Source organism: Hyperolius riggenbachi, chromosome 3 (genome assembly GCF_040937935.1).
Source record: "Hyperolius riggenbachi isolate aHypRig1 chromosome 3, aHypRig1.pri, whole genome shotgun sequence".
NCBI classification, from domain to species: domain Eukaryota; kingdom Metazoa; phylum Chordata; class Amphibia; order Anura; family Hyperoliidae; genus Hyperolius; species Hyperolius riggenbachi.
In genome coordinates this window covers 124,884,512-124,912,359 of record NC_090648.1, presented here as the reverse complement: position 1 = coordinate 124,912,359, position 27,848 = coordinate 124,884,512, and the positions used below count along the sequence as shown (strand labels likewise).

At 47.2% G+C, this 27,848-nt stretch overlaps 2 protein-coding genes across 5 annotated transcripts in view; one reads left to right on the top strand and one right to left on the bottom strand.

Annotated features, from left to right (window-relative positions):
• LOC137562992 (metal transporter CNNM3-like) overlaps positions 1–5,612 on the top strand; it is a 33,667-nt gene extending 28,055 nt beyond the window's left edge. For 2 of the 4 annotated variants that reach the window (XM_068274882.1, XM_068274883.1), the window contains one exon: positions 5,108–5,612. In XM_068274882.1, the coding sequence (XP_068130983.1) occupies positions 5,108–5,163 (56 nt within the window). In that variant the 3' untranslated portion in view covers positions 5,164–5,612. Of the gene's footprint in view, positions 1–138; positions 204–1,265; positions 1,341–5,107 lie in introns of all 4 variants that reach the window. The other 2 variants (XM_068274881.1, XM_068274880.1) reach the window with 2 other exon arrangements.
• Positions 5,613–10,182: 4,570 nt separating this feature from the next.
• Positions 10,183–27,511, bottom strand: LOC137561134 (ankyrin repeat domain-containing protein 39-like). The gene is made up of 4 exons (XM_068272396.1): positions 27,324–27,511; positions 24,852–24,955; positions 15,545–15,748; positions 10,183–10,411 (listed from the first exon to the last, which is right to left on the bottom strand). Exons 1-4 carry the CDS (start codon positions 27,430–27,432, stop codon positions 10,277–10,279), a joined length of 552 nt encoding a protein of 183 aa, XP_068128497.1. The 5' UTR covers positions 27,433–27,511; the 3' UTR covers positions 10,183–10,276.
• Positions 27,512–27,848: the final 337 nt, after the last annotated feature.

Sequence of the window (27,848 nt, the reverse complement as noted above, 5' to 3'; positions counted from 1 at the left end):
TTCTCACTTTAGAAAAGCTTGTACACACATGTAATATTTGTTCAGGTGACAAATCTGATCATATTGGCTGTTGCTTGGGAATAGATTCTCCTGATGACTGATTTTAAATCACAATTTTCTCGGTCATTTACTCATCAGACACTTTATACAGATCCTGGCTTGTGTTTCGGAGGACCAATCGATATGAAGGTGGATGCAAGCAGGTTGTGGTCAGGGTGCGGTTGGGCTGTGACTGCAGTTGGGCTTTAGCTCCCCTCCCTGCTTTGGTCCTGTTCCCCAAGTTCCTTGCCCATGCAGGGGACCTGTGTGTTCAATGGTCTGGCATCACCAGCTAAACTATTACCTTCTGGCAGATCAAGCACTGGTTAGACTGCCCAAACCTTCTCTTCTGCCTGTTAGGCCTGAAGTCTGGTACACACTTTCAATTATGATTGGCCAATCAGTGACAAATGTTACCAGTTCCATGTAGTATGAGGGTCAACCGATAATGAACACTAGGAGCAGATTGTGTGTGCAAACCCTCATACTACAAGGAGGTGGTAAAATGGGTCAGTGTTTGGTCAATCATAATTGAAAGTGTGCACCAGGCTTAAAGGATGCTAGAGCTGATAAAAATATGGAAACCGGAGGGAGCAGGCATATATGGTCCCCAGTGCCAATGCCTAGTCCTCCCACCCCTTCTCCCTTGCATTGTACCTGAAAGCACCCTTGAATCTTCTAAGTCACCAGAGTGGAGGTGACTGTGCAGGTACTGGCTAGGAGTGCCCTGCGCAAGTGTGTGACATCATGCACAGTGCGCTCCCGGCCACGGGCAGCCCGTCCAGTGCCTGTGCAGTCTCCCTGACTCTGGTAACTTAGAAGAAGATGCCAGGGTGCTTTCAGGTACAATGCTGGGGGCAGAGAGGAGAACGGAGGGATTGGTAGGCATCGGCACAGGTGACAGTATATGCCTGCTCCCCCCCCTTTTTCCATGTTTTTTTCTGGTATCCTTTAAGGGTAAGTACACACATTCAATTTTGATTGGCTAGTTTTACCACTTCCATGTAGTATGAGAGCTTATCTACACAATCTGTTCACAGTATTCAAAAACGCCCTCACACTACATGGGGGTGGCAAAATTAACCAATCAAAATTGTTTGTGTGTATGCACCTCAAGTCTCTGCTTTTGTTCTGAAATAAAATACACGATAATGTCCACATTTCAAAGGTAAACAATATTTCCCTAGAGTTCCTCTTTAACACAATTTAATGTTTGATCTCTAAAGATGTACGTAAAAGTAAGCAATCACGGATTGGGAAAAAGCTGCATTGCAGTGGAAAATCTCTTCAATAAAACACAGGTACCCTGAATGATTTTATCAACAGTACAAAAGCCATAAGACTCCCTTTAAATGTTGCTACTTGTGCATTAGTCTGCATGTGTGTGCCGTGTCTTCCCTGTGCAGTAATTGCCATATTGTTGAATAGTCGGCATTAGAGGAGCTGGAGGCTGTGCATATACATCAGAAATGACCAGCGCAGAATGTGATCTTGTTTCTCAGGACAGGTGCTGCTCTGCAGGTGGTCCAGCACTGTGGCATAGCCTCTTTATTAAATGGGAACTTATAATGGGCATTCCATCACCGCTTCATCAACATGATTCCTATATCTTTTGCAATGTAATCACTTAAGATTTCATCAGTATGACAAATCTTGCTCCTTTTCTGCAGCTGGCATTACAATTGCATTTCCATTACTTAAAGGGACACTGTAGGGGGGTCGGGGGAAAATGAGCTGAACTTACCCGGGGCTTCTAATGGTCCCCCGCAGACATCCTGTGTTGGCGCAGCCACTCCCCAATGCTCCGGCCCCGCCTCCAGTTCACTTCTGGAATTTCTGACTTTAAAGTCAGAAAACCACTGCGCCTGCACGCCCGTGTCCTCGCGCCCGCTGATGTCACCAGGAGTGTACTGCGCAGACACAGACCATACTGGGCCTGCGCTGTGCGCTCTTGATGACATCAGCGGGCTCGAGGACACGGCAACGCAGGCGCAGTGGTTTTCTGACTTTAAAGTCAGAAATTCCAGAAGTGAACTGGAGGTGGGGCCGGAGCATCGGTGAGTGGCTGCGCGGGCACAGGATGCCTGCGGGGGACCATTAGAAGCCCTGGGTAAGTTCAGCTCATTTTCCCCCGACCCCCCTACAGTATCCCTTTAAGCCCAACTAAACCAAACATTGAACAAGGCAATTAATAATAGCAATCAGGTTAATACGTGAATATAAAAAGTATTAAAAAAAAAGTGGGAGAGAATACTTGTTTAGTGGCCAAATGTGCTCAGAGCTGCAGAGCAACTTGCTTTCTCTCCTCTCTGGCTGAAGCTGGTGGGTGGGGCAATGAGGTGTGGCTATATGACAAAGTAGGAAAAACAGAACATGCCAGGGCCTATTTCCCAGAATCCTTGCATTACAGTACAAACCAGATGCCTGTACAAGAGGAGGAACTTTGTAGTTCACAGGGAGTAGCTGAAAGTCCCACTGAAATTTCTCCTAACAGTAAATAGAAGTCTCAGGTGTGTATGGAAAGGTGCACAGCTACACAATGGATTTGTTTTAGTTTGGAAAGGTTACTTCTACATGTAATAGTTATAATTTATACTACTAATAATAAACATGATTGATTTTATAACTTGCCTTGATCAGCTCTGGATTTAGTTGGACTGAAAGGGCCGGTTCCCACTTGTACAGAAAACGTACCAGTTTGGTATCTTTTTTGTAGCGCAACAATGTACATCTAAATGCATCTGATGTTAAAAATAGTTTGTGCTTCCACTTGCTATTTTTAATTGATCCATTTGCTGCTTTGTAGTAAATGCAATGCAGAGTCCCGACTTGCTGCAGATACAGTCAGAAACCATTCAAGCCTACGGGAATGGATGGTGTCCATACCCACTAAGCTTCTGTCCTCTTCTTCTGTTACCTTCTACCTTCATTTATGGGTGGTAGCTGTCATCCTTCGATTTCCTGCTGCCGACAAGGGCTTTCAGCGGGGCTCCTATTCATATTGCGCTGCTTGTCGGCATCGCAACTCAAGTGGCATGGACGAGAGGAAAAAAAAGATGCAACAGTCTGTGAAAGATCTTGCTCTGTCGCAAGTGGGAACTGAGCCTAAATGAGAATAGGTATGAATTGCTGCTTCTGCTGTCCATACAAGACATGGGGTGGATTACGGTGGGTTCAGCTTTGTATGTGACAACTCCAGCTCCTTTAATATGTGCTTATGTGGTCTTGAGGCACAGTTCTGTTCTCTTCAGGGATCAAAGTTTACCTTTAATACATACAATACAATAACATTTCTATAGCGCTTTTCTCCCATAGGACTCAAAGCGCTTAAGGCCCATACACACGTCGGATTTGCGCGAACGACGGGTCGTTTGAACGTTCCGTCGTTCGCACGTTTCCGCATGAAATCCGGCGTGTGTACAGACTATCGTTCGGGAGATAAGACTGGTTACCAGCGATCCGCCCGGCGGGTCGTTGGTAACCAGTCTTATCTCCCGAACGATAGTCTGTACACACGCCGGATTTCATGCGGAAACGTGCGAACGACGGAACGTTCAAACGACCCGTCGTTCGCGCAAATCCGACGTGTGTATGGGCCTTTAGGCTCTCTCAGATTCAGTAATTAGTAGGATGAAGTATTCACACAACAAAAGTTATATTTCTGCAAATGCCAGACATGCCAATTAATTTAGCTAGATCACATTACATGTACTTTACCTAACATGATTTACACAAGTAATCACCTACTACAGAATGGAACCTGAAACCACTCGGATATCATTCCACACACTGGACAGTTGAAATCCAAAATTAATAATCTATTTAACAAACTGCTTCAGCCCACATTTGAACAAATCTCTTGGTGTGAGTACGTTAAATCGAATCTCCACGCTAAAATAAAATCATCCTGTTTAAGAAAGTTTATAGTTAGCTGAGCTGCCTTGTCCCACAAAGCCGTCCCGAAGACCCTGCATCACGTGACTTCTGGTGTGTGGCTCCACCTCCCCTCTCTACCTGGAGAAAAATGCCAAGATATGTACTGGAGTCTCTTCAGTAAACAACTTGTCATTTTTCTCCAGTTAGAGGGGGAGGCGGAGCCACACACCAGAAGTCACGTGATGCAGGGTCTTCGGGACGGCTTTGTGGGACAAGGCAGCACAGGTAACTATAAACTTTCTTTTACAGGTCGGTTGCTGGATTTTAATTTTGTCCGCTTTAAAAGGACCACCCTGAAAAAAAAAAAACGAATGTGCAAAGATTCATATGCAGATGATCCCGCCTTTAGAAACAAAAATACTTTATGAAGAAACATGAGATCATACTTCCATTTCACACAACCTCATATCTGACAATGTGCACACATTGCTGTCCCTCTGCAAGATCTCCTGTCTGCTGTCAGCCGTGCATGTAGTGATCATGTCAATCAATCAGAAAATGTATACAGTAATTCAGCCTAATCACACTATAGTTTAGATTGTGTCTGTACTCCTAATCACCCTTGATTGACTGTTGTTCTTTGATAGTCAGTAGGTTAAAATTCTGTACCTCATGACTTTATAAGAGACATTCTAAAGAAAGGACTGTGTTGTGTGCAAGGCACTGTTACTGATAACGAAAGAACAACCAAAAATAACCGTAATGGAAAATGTTAGGGCTGCTTTTAAAATAACCGCAGTGCTAAATGTGACCACTAGAGGGAATTTATAAAAAGTAGCTGCTAACTAGGGACCGTCAATGAGATGTAAATCATTCTTGAGTTGATGCAGAATTATGCAATTAAGTTTATGCAGCTCAGAAAATGACCAATCGAATTCCATCTTGACAAGATTTGAGTGGGCTAATTTAAAGCTGCTTAAATTTGCATAATCTTTAAATTATTTGCACCTCACCGACCATCCCCTACTGCTAACCGATAAGCATGCTTGGACCGGCAACATTGCTCACATAGCCTGCTTCAGCATCCCCTCCCATCCTGCTTGTGAAAGTACTAACAGCAGCATTCCTCAGATCAGGTTATGTGCTAGAAGTCACCGCTCTGATTGTGTCTTCCATGATATTGATATTTCAGATGTGAAGAATAACAGTGGGAGACAGAGCGCTGGAGTGCAGCTGAGATCGGAGTAATCTTCATCTTAACCACCCTTACCTCACCGGAGAGCCTGGCCTCGCTCCAACCAGAGACTCCTGACTAGCGTGGAGAAGGTCCCAAGCGGTGCCTTGCTGGTGCCTGTTCATTGTGCCATTCCTCTTTTCAGTGGACGCCTGATGAGAGCATCCAGCGGAGAGGAGGAGCTTCCCTGGCAGGTCACAGGAACTTCCCCTCCTCTGCGGCTGGTCCTCTGTAGACATTTCTAGGCATTTTCGGACATTTCCGTCCATGGACAAAAGCTGTACAAGAAGAGTTAGTGGAGACCTCCGCGGGTGCCAAGTGGAGGACTGAACACTGTGAAGGTGTTGGGCTATTAGTACTTTATAGGAGAGATATGTTATATGTTTATTTTGTATTAAGCTAATCAGGGGCAGGGTAAGTGGAAATTAGAAGCATTAACAGAAATGAAACCCGTTTATCCTCATGTGATGTGTGTGGTGACTGCTTTGGGTTATCTGGTAACACAACACCTGCAATTCCATCGTGCAGGAACCAAGCTTTCTCTTATGATCCTCTATGAAGTGCTACCTGCAGTTTAGTCTGAGCAACACAGCACACGGCGTACCTATGAAATAGCTGCCGGGAGACTTGGGAGCAGGATACAGCCGATATACAGCTTCCCCTCCTCCTGCACAAGTCCCAGCGACGCTAATTACCTTTCCAGGTCCACGTGGATGGTGGGGAATGATGTAATTCGCTATTGCTAGCGCCCGAATTACATTGTTTTAAAAGTAACAAACTCCAGAGGAAACACACTTCTTATTTGTGTATGTTTACATGTATTTGACATTTTTTGCAATAGAGGTGCTATTGCAAAAATGTCAAATACATGTAAACATACACAAATAAGAAGTGTGTTTCCTCTGGAGTTAAATGAGCCATAAATTACTTTTCTCCTATGTTGCTGTCACACAGTAGTTAGTAGAAATCTGACATTACCGACAGATTTTGGACTAGCCCATTTTCTCAAGGAGGTTCTCAGAGTTTTCTTTATTTTTAAAAGCACTTAGTGAATGGCAGTTGCTCCGTCCCAACTGCCAAAAAAGTGTGCAGCAAGCAGGGAGGCTGGCCAGCATCTTTGTATAAATCTTTTTCAGGGAATGTCTTTAAAGAATAAAGGCCATGCTGAGAATCCCTCATGAAGAGATGGAATAACCCAAAACCTGTTGGTAAGGTCGGATTTCTACTACCTACTGTAAGTGACAGCAACATAGGAGACAAGTAATATATGCCTCATTTTACTCTGGAAGAAATTTACTTCTGATTTGTATGTGTTTTAAATGTTAAAGATTTTAGCGACAGTTCCTCTTTAACCTCCTCAGCGGTATGGACGACTATACACGTCCATCACCGCCGGAGGTCGCCGCTCAGGCCCTGCTGGGCCGATTTTAATGAGATAAAAAGCAGCACACGCAGCCGGCACTTTGCCAGCCGCGTGTGCTGCCTGATCGCCGCCGCTCTGCGGCGAAAGAGGGTCCCCCCAGCCGCCCGAGCCCTGCGCAGCCGGAACAAAAGTTCCGGCCAGCGCTAAGGGCTGGATCGGAGGCGGCTGACGTCCATGACGTCACTCCGCTCGTCGCTATGGCGACGATGTAAGCAAAACAAGGAAGGCTGCTCATTGCGGCCTTCCTTGTTTATTCTGGTCGCCGGAGGCGATCAGAATGACGCTTCCAGAGCGCCCTCTAGTGGGCTTTCTGAAAGCTGGCTGCATGAAAGTTTTTTTTTTTTTTTTTAAAAAACCTCCCGCAGCCGCCCTGGCGATCTTAATAGAACGCCAGGGAGGTTAAGCTCAGTCTTCTGACGGCACGGAAGTTACTCACTGTGCGCCACTATAGCCGTAACTCCTATTACGGTCTAAGGTGGTGCCAGCTGCGCCCAAATCTCCTGCGCTGTTTTAAAGGAATACTTAAGTCATTTAAAAAAAATGACTTTTACTCACCTGGGGCTCCCCTCAGCCCCCTGCAGCTGAACGGTGCCCTTGCCGTGTCCCTCCGATGCGGCTGGTCTCGCCGGCGGCCACTTCCGGTTTGGCCGTCACCGGCCGACAGGCTGTGAACGCGGCTCATTATCCGCGTCCCCGGACGCAATAGCGCCTTCTACAATGCTGAGGGGAGCTCCAGGTGAGTAAAAGTCATTTTTTTTAAATGACAAGTATTCCTTTAACAGCACTCACTGCACGTGCCCAACAGCATGCTAGGCAGGCGCTGTAGAACTGCAGCCCTGGTAAAGCTTGGCTAAGTGGCATGTATGGATGTGGCTCAGATGGTAAAGCTATTGCCAGTACTCAAAAGTATCAGAAAAGTGACAAATGGTTAAAGCTGGTCAATGAGTTGTTTTTGCAACAAGCAGCTTGTAACTGGGTGAGTCAAATGCACTTCCTGATGGTATCCCAATTCCAAGCTGCGTACTGTTTACATTAAAGTACAACTGAAGCTGGAAGGATATGGAGGCTGTCATATTTATTTCCTTTTAAGCAATACCAGTTGCCTGGCTATCCTGCTGATCCTCTGCCTCTAATACACATTTAGCCATAGACCCTGAACAAGCATGCAACAGACCAGATTTTTCTGACATTGTCAGATGTGACAAGATTAGCTGCTTGCTTGTTTCTGGTGTTATTCAGACACTACTGCAGCCAAATAGATCAGCAGGGCTGCCAGGTTACTGGTATTGCTTAAAAAAAAATACACAGCAGCCTCCATATTCTTATCACTACAGTTGTCCTTTAAAGTGAACCAGAGACAAAGCAGTGAGCAGCCTCATGTATTTTACCATATCAGTGGAAGCATTAGAGAAAACACCTACCCTGCTCTCTGTTTCATAGTTTACTGCTCAGCCTGCCTGTTATCAGCCCTGATAAAATTCCTGACTGATCATTCAATCTGGCTTTGCTCAGGAATAATTATAGCAGAGCCAGAAGGCAGCAGGCTTGGGCTTGAAAAGACATCATAGAAGATAGACTCCGCTACAATGATTGCTGAGCAAAGCCAGACTGAGTGCTCAGTCGGGGATTTTATCAGGGCTGATAACAAGCAGGCTGAGCAGTAAAGGATGACACAGAGAGCAGGGTAGGTGTTTTCTCCAATATTCCCACTGATATATATGGTATAATACATGATTCTGGTTCACCTTAAATTTATATGTCAGTCGGGAAAATTAGCATCCACTGACTGTTCTCATCAGGTTTCCTCCATCTGATGCTTAACCCTGAGGTCCCTTTTCCACTAGCGATTGCGATTCAGCAAAGTCCTTCTAATTCCCCGGGGATTGCGATTTTGCAATGCAATGCAATGCACTGCATAGCAAAATAGATTTCAAAATCACTAGCTATTTGCGATTTAGCATCGCAATCACCGCTAGTGGAAAAGGGCCCTTAGGGCTCTTTTCCACTAGGAAACGCAATCACAGTTCCATCTAATTTTGACTACTGCGATTGAGCTTCTGTACAAAGTATACAAAGCTAAATCATAGGCAAAACGCGGCAGGATGATTGTGCTCTGAAGAAAAATCATAACACAATCTGATTGCACTAAAAGAACCAATCCTTGTCATTTCCATAAATTGACTAACTGTAGCCTGCGTTTTGCGCTCTCTTAGTGACCGCCTGACCGGAATTGGAACACAAAACACAGGGTAGTGGAAAAGAACCCTAATCAATGCCATTAGGCGCCTGTGCATTAGAGCAGACCCGATTGGGCTTGGACATTTCCTCAGGAGCCCATCGGAAAGCCACTACTGCGCCTGCACTGGATTGTGGTAGGTAAATATTGCTGTGCTTGGTGGGGAAGTTTTCTGGGGGGAACCAGTGCTGAATCCCCAAGGCTACAGAGGATGGGGAAAGCCTCATTAAGATCCTGAAGCTTTTCCCTCCCGAGGTAAGTACCCCCATAGGGGTTGTTTTTTTCTTACAGGTATACTTAAAAGCCAAGTTTTCACTTTTCCCTCTGCGCCATTGCGGAGATTTTGTCCTCATCTCCTGGGTCCTTCATGAAGACAGGTTATTAGGGACAACAGAAACCTGACTGGTTTCTAACTGCATCACTCTACAAAAACTATGGCCATCTGAGTAGTCCAGTCATTATAACTAGCACATCTACACAGAATCATGCAACGGAAGAATATTCATTATTATTGGACTCGGTCCACATTTATGGTTACAATTCTCAAATGTAACTACTTTGAAATGATCTCTATATTAAAGGGTACCTAAAGTGAAAGAAAAATACCCAATTTAACTTACCTGAAGCTTTTTCCAGCCCCTTGTAGTCCTTCAGGTCCCTTGCTGGCATTCTGCTCTGATCAATTCAGCAGTTTTGGCCGTCTAAGCCAGTTGCAGGCTACAGGGCCCTGGCTTGGAGCCATGCTGGCCTCTCATCCTCTGAAGCAGAGAGGTGGATGGGTGGACTACATGGGACTGCCCATCTATCCAGCTTTCTATGTTCCCTTGGCAGTGACCAGCCCCATTCCATGCATGTAGAGGGCTGGATATTGGTGCCCATTCAGCTATGATCTGCAGGTGATGTGAGCACAGCTCCAGGATAGTCAGCGCAGGTTCCTGAACCCGTAACAGCAACCCTTAACACACTGACGCCTCTAGTGTGTCTCGTGCTAAGTCCACCATGCCTCATACACAAGTCCTCACTAGGTTGTTATTTATATAGCACTGACCTCATCCACAGCCCTTTAAAAAATGTCTGTGGTCATGTCACTAAATGTCCCCTCAGTGGAGCTCACAATCAAATCCCTACCGTAGTCCGAACATATGATGTAATCATTCCAGCCGCATTGGCACTACTAGCAGCAGAACTGTGACTGTTAGTTGCTATTACTAAGCTAACACCACTGAATCCAGTTGTCATGCGAGGGCCAGCAGAACTACTAAATGACATCAGTCATTCAAAGGACTAGAAGTTTCATATGGATTTATTCAGCAAATATAGAGCAAATATAGTAAAATACAAAAAAAAATAATAAAACAAGCAAAGGTAAAAATATTTTCATTCAGATTTACATATTTATAGTCCTGTCATCTGTACATTTTGCCCGGAGTTCTTTATTAATATACTTACTTGGTGTCCTCTACAAAATTTATAAGAACACATCTGCTATATTAGATGGAGCCAGATCTGCTGCTCTTTGGCCTCTGCGGTCCTGCACGTCCCTGAGGCCACTGCGGTGATGCAGGAGGAAATGGCATAAGTCCCGCCAACCTCCCTCTGCTGCCTGCGGAGCACACAAAGAAGAAACCAATTCACATATACCATAAAACCGCATACATCATGTAACATGCTGAACTATAGTTAAAAGAAGCAGAAAGGGACACTGAGCAGATAGTTAAAATGAAAATCTGCACTTACCTGGGGCTTCCTTCAGCCCCCTGTAGTCCATGAAATCACTTAGCATCCTCTGGGTCCCCTCCGTTGTCCTGATGGAAGCCCTGTTAAGCCAGCGACTTCTGTAGAAGTCGTGCGCATGCGCAGCCCTTCCATGCACCTGGCTCCTCAATCATGCGTGCATCCATCGCCGTAAGCATCCTATGTCCGTTCAGTCTTTTGAGAACCACGCATGCACCGGAAGCTTACGGCGACGGGTGCGCGGACAGAGGCCACACATGACTTTGCCCGACGGGCTAACAGAGCTGCCAGCAGGACCATGGCGAGGACCCAGAGAATGACAAGGAATTTCGCAGGTTGAAGGAAGCCCCAGTAATGTGCAGATTTTCATTTTAACGATCTCAGGTTCCCTTCCACACTTTTTGGAGTTTTACTGCTATTAGTATCTCCAACTGCAGGAATTTTCCATATGTTCTGCCAACACTGACAGACCATGATAAAAAGTTATTGAGTTGCATCTTCTGTCTGGCGCCTGCTTTCACCCCTCAAGTAGCCCGGCAACACCTCTCTATCCTCCCCAGCAACGCCGTGAGTATAAAAAAAATTGCCTGGCTGTCCTGCTAATCATCTGCTTTAACCACTTTGTCCTCCTTAATGTTGAACTACGTCAAAAAGGACACGTGCGCTCCCGCGGCCGATCGCACGCGTGCACCCGGCCCGCGGATCTATAGCCCAGGAATCAATGAATCGGGCCATAGTGCCCGTTCACTGATTCCTCTCCCCTGCAGAAAAAGCGACAGCTTCTCTCGGAAGCTGTCACTTTTTCTGGCTCCTATTTCCCTCTAAGCCAGGGGTCTCAAACTCGCGGCCCTCGATACAATATTTTGTGGCCCTCGCTGGCAAAAGTTTCCTTATAGTTAGCTTCAGTGCTCCCAAGTAATCTGCCGCATCCCCGCCGCTAAACGAGGGCTGCAGAGCCCCCAAATTGCCCGGGGGGCAATCCTCTGGCATTTCCTGGAAGGGGCAGAGCTTTCAGCCTCAACTCTGCCCCTCCTGATGTCAATCGCCGCACGGATCGACACCTCTCCCCGCCCCTCTCTGTGAAGGAAGAGTGAGAGGGGCGGGCAGAGGCGGCGATGCGCCGCGATTGTGAAATTCCATTGTACGCTTACATTGTACGCTTAGAGTAACGTCATGTAAACAAACTCACGGTTGCCATCCTGTGGCCAAAAAGTAAAACTACATCTAAATGTAAAAAAATAAAAAACAAACATATATTTACCCCAAACAAATACTATTCACATCCCACCCTCCAAAAAATACCCACATAAAATGTTTAATAATAATAAAAAAAAATTACAATAACAAAAAACAAAAAAACACGTTTACCGAGAGTCTAAACTTTTTAAATATCTATGTAAAGATGAAATATTTCTATTTTTTTTTATATAAGCTTGTAAAAAGTGATGGACGCAAAACGGAAAAATGCTCTTTTATTTCCAAATAAAATATTGTCGCCATACATTGTGATAGGGACATAATTTAACCACTTAACGACCGCCTAACGCCAATAGCGGCGGCTGGTCGTAACTGGAATTACATGGAAACGGCTCACGGAGGGTGTCTCCGTGAACAGCCTGCGAGTCGCCGATCGCAAGCTAAATGTAAACACGCGGGGAAGAAATCCCCACTGTTTACATCATACGGCGCTGCTGCGCAGCAGCGCCGTAAAGGAGATCGGCAATCCCCGACATCTGATAGGCTGAAGCCTGTCAGAGGCAGTGCAGGACGGATCGCCGTCCTGTGCCGCCCAGAAAGACGAGGGGAGGGAAAGGAAGCGAGGCTGGGAATCGCTGCGGAGGGGGCTTTGAGGAGCCCCCCGCAACACGCAGGCAGTCGGCGCCCCCCCTGCAGTACATCTCCCTAGTGGGGAAAAAAAAAGGGGGGGGGGGGGTTGGGGGAGTCTGATCGCCCTGCCTGCAACAGGATCTGTGCTGTGGGCTGAGTAGCCCACGCAGCACAGATCCTTCTAAAATAGCCCGGTCCTTAAAGGACTTACAAGGCCAGTTTAAAAAAGAAAAAAGTTAGGTACCTGCATCCATTTGTAAGGCACGGAGGACGCCGTCCACGCACTCGGTGCCGTCCCACCGTTCAGTAGCCCCCCGAACCGCCCCGCACTGCCTGGGTCGGGCTCTCCAGCCTGCAGAAAGATGGCCGCGGCTGCGCAGTCCGCATAGCCGGGAGTATGGCTGCGCAGCTCTAAGGCCAACCCCATGATCCATACTACAGGAAACAGCCTGTTACGTGGATCGGGGGGTTGGCCCTAGAGCTGTGCAGCCAGCTCCGGCGGCCATCTTTCTGCAGGCTAGAGAGCCCGACCTGGGCAGTGCGGTCGGGGGCGGTTCGGGGGGGGGCTACTGAGCTGCGGGGACCCGGCGAAACGGCACGGAGGGCACAGGCGGCGTCCTCTGTGCCTTACAAACGGATGCAGGGACACCGACTTCTAGGGGCTGGAAGAAGCCCCAAGTAAGTAAAGATGCATTATTTTTTTTTTATTTCACCTCATGCATCCTTTAAAGAGACACTGAAGCGAAAAAAAAAACTATGCTATTATGATTTGTATGTGTAGTACAGCTAAGAAATAAAACAACCACTTCCCGACCGCCTAACGCACAGAGGCGGCCGGAAAGTGGACCCCGCAAGGACCAGCTCATGCCCAAAGGTGGCCGTCCTTGTAGGGGCATGGGCGGCACGATCGCGTAATTCGTGACGCGATCGGCCGCCGGCACCTGGCTCCGCCCCCCTTGCGCTGTAACCCGCCGGCCGTTCGGAAGCGCCGGCGGGTTACTAGCACCCGGATCGCCGCTTACAAAGTGTATAATACACTTCGTAATGTTTACAAAGTGTATTATACAGGCTGCCTCCTGCCCTGGTGGTCCCAATGTCCGAGGGACCACCAGGGCAGGCTGCAGCCACCCTAGTCTGCACCCAAGCACACTGATTTCCCCCCCCCCCCCCCCTGATCGCCCACAGGTTTAATTTCCCAGCCTCGGGGTGACCTACATGGACTGATATCTTTTGCAAAAAATCTTTTAACGAACGAAAAACGGGAAATTAGATCATATTTCTCCAACGAATGCACTTTATATTGAGTCTGTTTCAAAAGCATTTAAATTGTAAAAAGAAAAAGGAGAGCCCACAATAGTGCAGTATGTTAAAGTCACGTTGCATAAAATAAAATCAATGTGAATGAATGCTCACAAGGAAGAGTTACAGCTAAGGCAACCACTATATAGGCAGGTGGGGAGATTACACCTGACCCCACTTGAGCAGTTGTTAAAAATTAAATTGGTACTTACCTGGGGTTTCCTCCAGCCCACCGTAGGCCACAAGGTCCCCCTGTGTCCTCCTAGCTCCTCTCTCGGTCCCGCTGGTGTCTCTGTTAACGGCGACTTTCGGGCTTCAGACTTTCTTCATCACGCTGATGACGCGGAGCATGGACTTCCAGGAACTATACGGACGACTTTCAGCCCCAAAAATTGCAGTTAACGGAGCCACCAGTGGGACCGGGAGAGGAGCCAGGAGGATGCCGGGGGACCTCGCGGCCTACTGTGGGCTGGAGGAAGCCCCAGGTAAGGCCCCGTTCAGACTGCAGAACGCAGACCGCAACGCATGCGGACCGCAACGCGTACGAACGCACGCCATCCGCGTTCGTATGCGTTGCGTGGCTGATCCCATCACTGAAAAGTGAATGGGACAGCCATGCGTTTTTACAAAAAATGCGTGCAGCATGCGTTCCCGGACCACACAGGTCCGGAACGCATGCAGTGTGAACATCAGACATTGCACTCTATGCAATGTCTGATGTCGTGCGTGTCGGCCACCTGCACGTATTTCCAAAACGCGGCTGGAAACGCGTGCAGTGTGAACGGGGCCTAAGTACCAATTTCAACTTTAACGACTGTTCAGAGTCCCTTTAAGAAGTTGCTCTCTGTAGATTGGAAAATAGGGGGTACACTCCTCCACCAAGGGTGGACAAACTTGGAAATAGGATAAAACAGAGCGCCAGGAAGCTTAAAATGCACTAAAAACAGTTAAAAAACGATTATGAGCTCTTAGGCACGGATGCCTCGACAGAAAAATTGGCTTCAGGTGGCAAATAGTGTACAACCAGCCTATTGAGGAGTCTGTGCCTGCTAAGAGCTCGTATCAGTTACACCTGCTAATTGCCTGAAGAAGCGAGAAAAATGCCTGTGAAACGCGTCACACTGTTTTGCGGCGTATGCAATAAAATTTGCCTGAATTAGACAAGTCATCAATGGGGAGGTAAGTCCACCACTACCTACCATTCAAACACACTAGCAGCCTTTTCCAAGCACTAGCGTTTTGAAAAACTTGCTAACGCAATGTTACGTGGGATTTTTATAAAATCACATCACTCAAGTGGGATCACACTCATAGCATTACATCAGCAAGAGCTTTTCAAATCACAAAGCGCTCAGAAAAGCGCTCCTAGTGGGTTCCAAGCCTTAAACTGTTTTTAGTGCATCTTCCTGGCACGTCTGTTTTATCCTATTACCTAAAAGCATCCAAATACAGGTTCAACACTTGAAGTCAACTGCAGACCTTTTACCTGCCCAACTATAAATGAGATGGAACGGACCACACCTTGTTACTCCATTTACAAAGGAGAAGACTACATCTAGCATAACATTTCTGCCTCCATTGGTTAGGATTTTCTAGGAAGGTAAAATAACTAACATTACCAATCTCCAGCTGCTTATGTACCAACCACACATGGTCAGATCAGCATCTTTCTGTTACACCAACTCTTCTGATCTATTCCCAGATGAGTATTTGACTGGATGGGAATTCCAACTAAACATACGCAGGGGTGCAGTTATTAAATGCCTATATGGAATGTATGCTGAAGCTTTATGTGGATCTGGTTTCCAGAACCACACCAAGGCATGCACCACATACAGAGTGCTGCCATTACTCTACAATGGAATGCTGTGCTTACCTTGTGCAGAGCAGTCCTCCCATCAGAGTCTGTCTTGGCTGGGTCTGCTCCATATTTCAGCAGTAGCTGGACCACTTGTAGGTGGCCACAGTATGCTGCTCGATGCAGAGCTGTGCTGCCCCCATGTGTCTGGGCATTGCCGTCTGCTCCACTATCGAGAAGAAAGCTGCATACAGGCAAGTGACCATTCCGGCAGCTGTAGTGCTAAAACAAACCGAGGAAAAGACAGAGTTAACACATTAGAAACAATTTAACTATAATTATGGTACATTGTACATGAGCTGTCATCTCCTTTCTGGAATTGACTCACCAATCCGATATTCACTACTGAGGCAAAGTCTGTCACCATTGGCTGCTCAGGTAATCATGTGACGCACCTCAGAGCTACAGCAGTCTGCAAGTTGGCATTGTTATGTATATTCTGCATGAGTTGCACAGCTACTGGGTTCACATTGCACAAACATCCATTCCGCAATGCTGTTGTGGAAACAACCTCTCATTCAATTCATTATTTAAATTCTTAATTGTGTAGATCCTGTCCGGTGTTTGGTGCGGGAATCGATCTCACAGGATGCTGTCCTGGAGATGACCGGGGGAAAAAGTCCTTCACATCCATTGAGCCTTGCACTAAAAACAATGTGCAGACTGTAAACTGGCACTTATACTACAGAAATGGAAGTGGGCATATTGTGTCTGCTTAGATCAGCTTAGGCCAAGGGCCATATCGCCGTTCTTGAGAGTGCTATGATGAGGCTGAACTAGTGAAACAAAACACAATTTCAAATAATGTCAAATAAAACATTTCCATGGGAAATAACTCAAGTTATTACAGTGCCAGCTGCTAAACAGTGGCTACTACTGCTATAGTGGAGGTCGATAACCTATAGGTGAACCTATAGGTGAACATAGGGGGAGGCAGAGTGGCAACACAAGGTGGCCCTGCAGCTATGACCTGCGTGCCCCACGGGATTAAATGTAGAGAATTTTGGATTACCAGAGCCCGGAACAGGTGGACACTGGGGGGACTCCGTGGCCTACCAGGGGGAGGGGAGGGGGGGGAAGGATGGTGCTCAGAGTCCCTTTAAGTTAATTATACACATATTGATTTTAGTTTGATCAGATTTAAAATTTGATACATAAAAAATAAAAATCGATCACCCCATCATACAAGGCATGATGTGTGGTCAATTCTATGATGAGGAAACAGAACATAAACACAGTGATAAAAGGGTTACTTTGAATGCTTCTATAATCTGACTGGGCAGCACAGTGGCGTAATGGTTCGCATTCTCGCCTTGCCGCTCTGGGGCACTACCTGCACAGAGTTTGTATGTACTTCCCATATCTGCATGGGTTTCCACCGGACACTCTGGTTTCATCACACACTTTAAAAAAAACATACAGATAAGTTAATTGGCTAAACTCTAAATTGGCCCTAGAGTAGACTATGAAACATGCACTACACAATACTATGGTATGGATTTACTATGGTAGGGATTAGATTGTGAGCCCCTATGAGGGACAGTTAGTGACGAGAATATGTAGACTCTGTACAGTGCTGCGGAAGACGTCGGGGCTATATAAATACTGTTCGCACTTGAGCGATTAGCAGGTATTTCCCGCTAATCGCTAGCGCTTTTTAAAGCGCTAGTGCAATAGAAAGTATATTGCAGTGATCTCACTGCCGCAATTGGCTCAGATCGTGGGCGATTTGTGCCAATCGCAAAATGCGTTACATGCCTAATTTTGCCGCGATTCTGAAGCGATCATGGTATAGTGCTTAGTAAAGCGCTGATCGCTCTGAATCGCAGAAATGTGAGCAGTGATTTACTGCGCTAAAAATCACCCACGTAAAAAACGTTTTGCAATTTATAGTGTGAATGGGCCCTAAAACGCACGCAAAATGCAAGAAAAATACATGTGCAGAACAAAAATGCAAACGCACACAAAATGCACAAATGAATATACATAAACACTAACGTTCACGCACTGCCTAGTGTGTTTCCACCCTAAAAGGTCAAATGGACTGCCTCACTGGATGGATGAACGGTCTCTAGTATGGCAGGCAATACACCAACAACAAATACAAGGATACTATTTTGAGCTGATAAACCCATAAATAAAATTAAAATATGGCAGAGCTTAACCGCTTCCAGACCAGGCTACTTTAAATCTACGCCCTGCTTGGGACCTGTTATCCCTCCCAGGGTGTAAATTTCAATTAGCCCACCGATCGTGCCGCTCTCCCAATTCTCCAAAAACTGAGCACTATTTTGCAGGTTTTGTTCAAAGTGAACCCGAGGTGAGACAGATATGGCAGCTGCCATATTTATTTCTTTTCCAACAATACCAGTTGCCTGACATTCCCATTGATTTTCTGGCTTCAGTGGTGACTGAGTCATGGCCCTGAAACAAGCATGCGGCTAATCCCATAATCTGCATGCGTGTTCAGTGTCTATGGCTCAAAGTATTAGAGGCAGAATGGGGAGGACAACCAGGTAATTTGCACTGTTTAAAAGGAAATAAATATGTCAGCCTCCATATTACTCTCACCTTGGGCTCCTTTTAAAGTACCTTTAAACTGAGAGGGTTATGAAGGCTGCCATATTTCCTTTTAAAACAATATTTTCCTAATGCCTCCATGGCAGCACCTACGGGTAGTTGCCCCGCCCCCTACCCCCATTGGACAGGTAACTAGATAAGTTTAAGCCACCCCCCTCAGTACCTGTCTATGTTTTTCGTCCTCACCTCGGACAGGTACTGGAAGGTGCACCATACCGGCCACTTCGGTGGTTAAAGTTTGCGTCCCCAGGTTCAGCCTCTCCTGGGAGGTGTCCGGTAGGCTCTAAATGTGTCTCTGTGGCAGGACCCCCGTTCTACTGGTCTTGGGGGGGGTCTAGGTCACCCCTCCGGTGGGCTGTCAGGTAAGTGGCTAAATGTCACTTTTTTGGAGGGGTGGCCAGTGTAACTCTCGGGGGCTAATAGCCGCCGAATGCGCAGGGTCAGGAGCTTACCTTCCGGGCTGGATGCAGCCTATCAGTGCGGGGACGCCTTCCGGGTTTCTCTCTAGGCCCGGGAGCGTCTTTTAGCGTCACTTCCGGTTGCGTTCCATGCGACCGGAAGTACGCGTCCTTGCGCTCCAGCGCCTGGGAACGCCCATAGCAGGAGGCGGCTGAGTCTTTTTAGACGGGGCTTCTCGCCGGCATGGCGTCCTCGGTTTCCCTTCGGCGGGGAGGACGCTACCAGTCGGCAGAATCGATTGCAAGCCTTGGAACAGCTGCTTTAGGTAGGTGCTTGCAGGTTTTTTTCTGGCTCGCTTTTTGCTGTCTGGGCGGGGGCTGTGGTAGTATAGTTAGTTACCCCACTTGTTTATGCTCTATTACAGCACTATTACTGATATTCCTCAAGATGGAGGACGAAGTCAGTCAGGAAGGTTACCCTAATGTGCAGCCAGTAGACCAGTCTCAGGTTGATAGGTATGTGTGCACCAGGTAAGTATTTCTTTTTATTGGAGCACAAAAGAGAGCAGAAGATAAAGCGACATATTTGTTTGTCCCCTGACAGCCCCAGAAGAAATCAGCAAAGACATCAATCCGAAACACATCAATCTGAAACACATCAATCAGAAAGACATCGGTCAGAGAGACGTCAATCAGAAAGACTAGGATCTCCAAGAAGGGACTACTATTATTCATCAAGATCATATCATTACAGGTCCAGAAGTAGATCTCCCAGGGATTATCGTTATGATCACGGACATAGGAGGCATTCCTCTAGAGGTTGCTGGGCCTGTGGCAGAAGACCTATGCCTGATAAACAGGTGTGCCACAGATGCTTTACACAGATAGCGACTGAACAACAGCAGCCGGTGGAGGTATCCGATCTGATAAAGAAGGCAGTACAGGACTCCATGGCGGAGTATATTGCCAACATGCCACAGGCACCAGTGCGGGAACCAATGCCATCAACATCCCAGCAGGAAGATCCAGCCCTTGATGACGAACTTCAGGCAGGTTTCGACTTTGCTCTGGTTGAGCCGTATATCACGGCAGTGAAACAGGCCCTGGAATGGGAGAAGGATGAAGAAGAAGCCCAAAGAGAGATGAAACCACAGAAGACCTATTTCAAACACCTGAAAAAGAACAAGGCATCCTTCCCGCTTATGGACGAGATTGCAGAAATAATAGAAGAGGAATGGACTAAATTAGAGAAAAAACCTAACCTCAATAACAGACTTACAAAGCTGTATCCGGTGCCAAACAAGCAGAGTGCGAAATTAGAGAATGTCCCGGCGGTGGATGCGTCAGTTATGAGACTCGCCAAACACGTCACTCTACCGTTAGAGGACGCAGTCTCCTTCATTGAGCCTATCGATAGAAAAATAGATGGGGACCTAAAGAAGATATATACAGTAATAGGGGGAGCAGTAAAACCGTCCATAGCGCTAACATCAGTAAGCAGGGCATTGAGAGTATGGACCGACAACTTGGAGACGGCGATTTCTACAGACGCTGATAAAGAAACCTTGATAACAGCCCTAGAAGAGTTCAAACTTACTTCAGATTTTATAGGGGAGGCGGCAGTGGATTTGGTACGCAGTACCGCAAGATCCATGCTCTACGCAGTAACAGCTAGACGAGCTCTCTGGTTGAGGGCATGGTCAGCAGACCAGACGTCGAAACAGAACTGGTGCAAGATTCCATTCGATGGGAAAAACCTGTTCGGTGAGAAACTGGACACAGCCATTTCTCGAGTAACAGGAGGAAAATCCGGACTACTCCCACACGATCGTAAACCAAAGAAATCGTTCAACCAGCAGAATCGGCCACAACAGTCAAGGTTTCGCAATGCTAGGTCCTACAAACCTGGCAAAGAGTTTCGCAGAAACTGGCAGGGTGGTCAAGCAGCACTACAGAGAGCAAACAAGCAAAAGACGGCGACCACAATGCCAAACACCCCGAAGGGTTTTTGATGGGGCGCCCGCCCAGGGGTGTCCGGTTGGTGGAAGACTTCAGGTCTTCGGACACATCTGGGCGGAGCACATTGGGAACCCTTGGGTGCGGGAGACGGTGCTACAAGGACATCGTTGGAGCTTCAAGTCTCAGCCGCCGGAAAATATATTCGTACCCACTCGGATTCCCCAGTCAGACCTCAGGAAGGAAGTGCTCAGGGAATACGTACAAGATCTGTTAGAGAAGAAGGCAGTAAGCATTGTCCCAGAAAAGGAGAGGGGCACTGGACTTTATTCACCGCTGTTCTTTGTAAAAAAGACCAGAGATTTAAGGCCTGTATTAGACCTCAGGGCATTGAACAAACATATTCCAATTCATCACTTCAAAATGGAGTCTCTACAATCTATAATTCTGTCCACGAGACAAGGGGATTGGATGTTGTCGATCGATTTGGCAGACGCATATTTACACGTCCCGATACACCCAGACTTCTATCGCTATCTCAGGTTTGCTGTAGGGAACCTTCATTTACAGTTTACGACTCTCCCTTTCGGGATAAGCACAGCGCCCAGAACTTTCACAAAGATCTTAGTTCAGATAGTAGCACTTCGAGTGAGAGGGTTAAGAGTCCACCACTATCTGGATGATATACTCCTCCTAGCACAAGACAACCAACTTATACTCAGACAGAGGGAAACATTGCTGGAAGTCCTTCAACAATTTGGATGGATAATCAGCTGGAAAAAAAAAGTCAGTTGGAACCGGCACAGGACATGCTGTTTTTGGGGGCAAGGTTCCAGACGCACAAGAACACAGTTGGTCTACCTGCAGACAAGAAGTCAATCATAATAGACCGCATATACACGGTCAGACAAACCCAAGTGCTAAAGGCGAGGCAATGTCTGAGCCTACTGGGCACGCTAACGTCGGCTATACCCCTAGTTCGTTGGGCGCAATGGCATTCAAGAACTTTTCAGTGGGGGTTTCTGTCCCAATGGGACGGTCACAGTATGTCTCAGAGAGTCCATATATCACTCGACATGAGGAACAGTCTACAGTGGTGGCAACAGGATGCCAACTTGTCCAGGGCACACCCCATAGAGCACAGGGAACCACTGATCGTGACCACAGACGCAAGTGGCAGGGGCTGGGGAGCCCACTACAGAGAAAAGACAATGCAGGGTACTTGGCACCAAGCGATGGCGCAGTCCCCAGCCAACGTCTTAGAACTGAGGGCAGCATATCAAGCACTACAACATTTTCTACCTTACTTAAGGCGCAACCCAGTCTTATTGAGAATGGACAACAAAACAGCTGTTGCTTACATCAACAGACAGGGGGGCACGAGAAGTCTTAAGGGCTCATTTCCACTATTGCGAATTCGCATGCGTTTTTCGCATGCAAATTCGCATAGCAATACAAGTGAATGGGACTGTTTTCACTTGTCAGGATTCCTTTGCGTTTTTCTGTGCAGAAAAAATTCGCATGGCAGAGCCATCAGAATTCGCATGCCGCATAGAAACAATGAAAAAGCACACCAGCAGTGCCATGGTTAAATTCGCATGCATCATCATCCATGCGAATTCGTGTGCGAATTCGCATGAAAATTCGCATGGACCCGCATGCGAATTTTGCATCCGCATGCGAATTTTTTCCGCGGCGATTCGCACCGCACAAGTGGAAATGCAGCCTCAGACTGCTGCAGGAAACAGCACAAATCATGAGGCTGGCAGAAGACAATCTAGACAGTCTCAAAGCAATATACATTCCAGGAGTAGAGAATGTGAAGGCGGACTTTCTCAGTCGCAGTTACATATGCAACAACGAGTGGGCGCTGGACAACAAGGTGTTCCTTCAGATCTGTCAGAGATGGGGAGTCCCGGAAGTAGACATGATGGCCACGACACACAACACGAAGTGCCAGAGGTTTTTTTCTCGCAGGCCGAATCCCTCAGCGGAGGGGGTGGATGCACTGACGATACCCTGGAACTTCCGTCTAGGATATGTTTTTCCACCTGTCCCAATGATCAGCAGGCTGCTCAAACGCCTGACGAAAGAGAGGGTGACCCTCATAGCCATCATCCCATACTGGTCTCATCGCCCATGGTTTTCGTTGTTGTGGAGCCTGAAGGTGGAGCAACCTTGGAAGATCCCGGTAACTCCATCATTGACTCAGGGACCAATACAACACCCAAATCCGGAAAAGTTAAATTTGATGGTGTGGCTATTGAAGGGGAGAGACTAGAGAAAGCTGGGTGCTCAGACAAAGTGATACAGATGTTACTAAAGTCCAGGAAACAGTCAACGAATAAAACTTACCACGCTATCTGGAATAAATTTCTGGAATTTGCCACAATCAAGAACTTTGACCCTCTCCAACCACTTCCTTGTCAGGTTCTCGAGTTTCTACAGTCCGGACTGGAGAGACAGTTGAGTTACTCGGCACTGAAGGTGCAGGTAACAGCGTTATCTGCGCTCACGGATGTAAGGTGGGCATTTAACCCATTAGTATCACAATTCATGAAGGGGGCAATGAAACTAAGACCCCCAAGGAAAACCCTCTTTACCAGTTGGGACCTGCCAGCAGTCCTGGATGCACTCACGGGACCTCCCTTTGAACCACTGGAGTCCTGCTCAGTTTGGAACCTGACACTGAAGACAGTGTTGTTGACGGCCTTATCCTCTGCAAAAAGAGTGTCGGAACTACAGGCAATTGGAATCAAGGAACCCTACCTAGTCTTCTTCCCTGATAGGGTGGTAATAAGACCTTTGCAACATTTCATCCCAAAGGTCTCCTCTACGTTCCACTTCAAACAGGAGTGGACGTTACCTACCTTCCAACAACAGGAGGAGGAGGCCCCACACAAACTCGATGTGGGGCGGACACTCAGGAAGTACATTCAGGTCACGGAACCCTTTAGGAAATCAGAAAGGTTGTTCGTAGTCCCAACAGGATACAGGAAGGGGGAATCTGCTTCTTCCAGAACCATATCATTGTGGATAGTGAAAGGCATACAGAGCTATCAACCTAGAGCCTCCGGTGCAGTTTGGGGCGCATTCCACTAGAGCAATAGCTACTTCGTGGGCAGCCTATGGAGGAGTGTCGGCAGAGAAGATCTGTCAGGCAACCAGTTGGAAGACCATCCACACGTTTATGAATCATTATAAAGTTGATCCTGCCGTAAGTTCTACTGTACAGTTTGGAAAAACAGTGTTAACTTCACAAGCTACTTAATCTCGCAATGGAGATATGCTTAATCTTATTAAATTTTTTTCTTTGGTGCACCAGCAATTTGGTCCCTCCCGTGTATCTTTTGAATGTTTCTCTAGTTAGATCCCGTAGGTGCTGCCATGGAGGCATTAGGAAAACAGAAAATTGTATACTTACCTATCGGTAATTTTCCTTTCATGATGCATCCATGGCAGCACGGGAGACCCACCCCTTTGCTCGGTGAGGTCGAAAAAAAGGACTAGACAGGTACTGAGGGGGGTGGCTTAAACTTATCTAGTTACCTGTCCAATGGGGGTAGGGGGCGGGGCAACTACCCGTAGGTGCTGCCATGGATGCATCAGGAAAGGAAAATTACCGATAGGTAAGTATACAATTTTCCATTATTTGCATGGCAGTCCTGCTCATCTCTTTGGCTGAAGTAGTGTCTGAATCACTGAGTTGTGAAACTCACTTGTTCAGGATCTATCGATAAAGGTATGAGAGGAACAAGATAGCCAGGCAATTTGCATTTTTTTAAGAGAATCTGTAAACTTAAAAACATCCCGTGCAAGGTACTAACCTTGGGAGAAGGAACCCTCTAGATCCTAACGGGGCTTCCCCTGCCCTCCTCCGTCCCACGGTGGCAGTGTCTCAATAAGATCCAGAGGCTTCACCCTCCCGAGGCAAGTACCCCCCAGGGGATGTTTTTTTCCGTTACAGTGTCTCTTTAAAAAAAGAAAGATATATATCAGCCTCCATACCTATCTCAGTTTAGGTGTGCTATAAAGGGAACCCAAAGTGAGAGGGATATGGAGGCTGACATGTTTAGTTCCTTTTAAATAATGCACATTGCCTGGCTATCCTGCTGATCCTCTGCCACTGATACTTTTAGCCATTGATAATGAACAAGCATGCAGCAGATCAGGTGTTTCTGACATTATTGTCAGGTCTGACTGGATTAGCTGCATGCTTGTTTCTGGTGTGTGATTCAGACCCTACTGACCAAGGAGATGAGCAGAGTTGCCAGGCAATTGTTTAAAAGGAACACAAAGGAACCTCAGGTTCCTTTTAAGAAGACTTAATATACTCTCTGTCTTAAGAAGCTATGCAGCATTGTAGAAGGTAAATAACGCAAATGTCTCACCAACGCTGTGTAACCAAAGTTATCCCTCAAGTCTGGATCCGTTCCCTTCTCCAGGAAGCGCTGGACACGGCTGAGTTCACCATCCAGAGCAGCTGACCAGATACCTGTATGAATAATGCAACATGTCCAAGTTCAATACATGCTGTTTGTTCTTGGCCATCAGGCACAATACAGACAATACAGCTTTTCTGCCCCAGGTGTCAGGAAGTGCTCAGCAGGTGCAGGGAATACACCAGGGGGCCTCACTGTAAAGGAAACCTGTAGGGGAAAAAAAAAAGCACCCAATTTGGGTACTTACCTCAATAGGCTAAACCTCTGAATGACTGGGAGGCTTCACTTGTCACAATTTTACCGCTAAATAAAGCCTTAGCGGTCCGTGCATCTGTGCAGAACGGCCACAGTTCAGGGGTCCCTGCTTGCAAACGACTTGGTGGAGGAAGAGGCGGGGAAGCATCCCAAGGTATCTGGTTTTTCTCTTCCTAAACCTCACAGGTTTACTTTAAGAAACTATTAAAGGGCCTATTTATGACGTTCTGATTCATAAATTCACCAATTCTTAGACATTACTATTTGATTATCACCAGATTTATTAAAACAAAACTGTCTAACACATTCATGTCAAACTCCGGCCCTCGGGCCAAATCTGGCTTTCGGACTCATCAGATTTGGCTCTCAGGTGCTTTCTCCAATTTGAATTATGTTTGGCCCACTCTAGACCACCAGAGAAGCTATATTGGAGGGTAAACCCTAGATCACCAGGGAAGCCATACTGAGAAGGGGACAGCACTAGATACCAGGGAACTGTATAGGAGAGGGAAGGGGGCCACTAGACACCAGGGAACTGTATAGGGGAAGGAGGGGGTCACTAGACACCAGGGAACTGTATAGGGGAGGAAGGGGGCAATTAGACACCAGGAAACTGTATAGGGGAGGTAGGACCACTAAACATCAGGGAACTGTATAGGGGAGGGAGGGGGGGCTATAAGACACCAGGGAACTTTATAAGGGAGAGAGGTGGCCACTAGTCATTGCGGTCAGCCCACCACTTTTTCCCAGAGCTCAATTTCGGCCCACTTTTTTATTTAAGTTTGACACCCCTGGTCTAACAGCAATAACTGTTCTGCAGCATTGACGTCCCCATTTTTTTTTCAACACTTTCTTCTTTGGAAAAGTCATTCTAAAATTACTTTAGGCAGTAAAATGCCTTTTTGCCACTTTATAAACAGCTAACAGGAATATAGAAGTGTAACGACACTGGGCACCTACTGGCACTAGTCTAGCTTAGGGGACCCAGTAGAAAACCTCACAGGGAACGGTTCTCCAATCACAGCACCCTCTACACTACAAAGCATTGTGATTGGACAAATTGTGTGGGCATAGTTTACTACAACCTACTGGAAACCTAGCAGTTCGAGAGGGTGCTGTCCACCCGATCACATTAGCTGAATTTCCCTATGAGGTTTCCTGCTGGGTCCGCAACTGTAGACGACAAGCTCTTTTCAAAAGCATCACCATGGGCAGGGGCGTAGCAATAGGGGTTGCGACCGCATCGGGGCCCTTAGGCCAGAGGGGCCCCGATGGGCCCTCCCTCAACTACAGTATTAGCTCTCTATTGGTCCTGTGCTGATAATAATCACTTCTATAGATACTTTGAATAGTGGTAATTATTAATAAACTGCTCCCCGTCCCCTTCTTGCACCTCTGACACTGGGGTTGCCATTGGCAGGTTTTGGTGCGCCGTATCAATTGTTATGTATAGAGTGCTTGGGGGGCCGCATTGTAAAACTTGCATCGGGGCCCACAGTTCCTTAGCTACGCCACTGACCATGGGAAGCCACCGTTGCTCACTTAAAGGGAAGGTTCAGGGACTGTTAAAAAAAAATAAAAATCCGCATCCACTTACCTGGGGCTTCCTCCAGCCCGTGGCAGGCAGGAGGTGCCCTCGGCGCCGCTCCGCAGGCTGCCGGTGGTCTCCGGTGGCCGACCCGACCAGGCCGGCGGCCAGGTCGGGCTCCTTCCGCGTTCCAAAATGCGCCTCACGGCGGCGCACTGACGTCATCGGACATCCTCCGGGCTTTACTGCGCAGGCTCAGTAAAGACCGGAGGACATCCGATGACGTCAGCGCGCCGCCGTGAGGTGCATTTTGGAACGCGGAAGGAACCCGACCTGGCCGCGGGCCTGGCCAGGTCGGGTCGGCCACCTCCTGCCTGCCACGGGCTGGAGGAAGCCCCAGGTAAGTGGATGCGGATTTATTTATTTTTTTAACAGTCCCTGAACCTTCCCTTTAAAGCTGAAATATTGAAAATACCTTCTGTTTTATGAAGGCAAATTCCTATTCATGGCCACTGAGGCAGCAGTGTGGCAGCATTTTTACATACATGTATTGCATATGGCCCAGTGAGGCAGCTGTCAGGTAACATTGGCTATAGGTCTCCCTGACCTGGTCTCAGCACTGCCAGTGGTGCACATACCTCTCTGGAAGTCCATCTCTTGCACAGTCTCTCTCACTGCGGGATCGGCACCAGTACAGGAACCCTCACAGCCCCGGGGGTGAGAGGAGCAGACTCCGGGACCCTCCATAGTGGACAGCAGGCAGCCAGGCACCACTCACAATTCACTAACCACAACAAACATGGCGCACACAGCATGCATCCATCCACCAACCAGGACGCTGCAAGCGTCCTCCAATCAGCTGTGAAATTGCGCCGGCCAATAGCATTATTTCCTTTCAAAGGCTGTCGTCATTTACCTCAGCCGCCAGCAGATGGCGAAGTTGGAACAAAATTGCAGGGCTGTGGGAGACGAGATCCTGCATGGGCTGTACATCCCGGCTGCTAAAGCTGGACCTGGCTGGCTTATCATAGTTCAGCCTCCCCATCCATGATTTACCTGACGGAAGCCTATAGAATTCAATAAAATGTTAAGATGTACTCCAAATTATATCCCTGCAATCCTCAAAGGAAACATCTGGGAAATATATATATATAAAAAAATCA

Bases quoted from the DNA above. Each gene is read 5' to 3' on its own strand.
- LOC137561134 (XM_068272396.1), bottom strand. From the start codon at position 27,432: ATGGAGGGTCCCGGAGTCTGCTCCTCTCACCCCCGGGGCTGTGAGGGT. The intron at 24,956-27,323 runs GTATGTGCACCA...TTATTCATACAG, and splicing joins AGAGATGGACTTCCAGAGAG to GTATCTGGTCAGCTGCTCTG. The intron at 15,749-24,851 runs GTGAGACATTTG...GGTTTGTTTTAG, and splicing joins ACTTTGGTTACACAGCGTTG to CACTACAGCTGCCGGAATGG.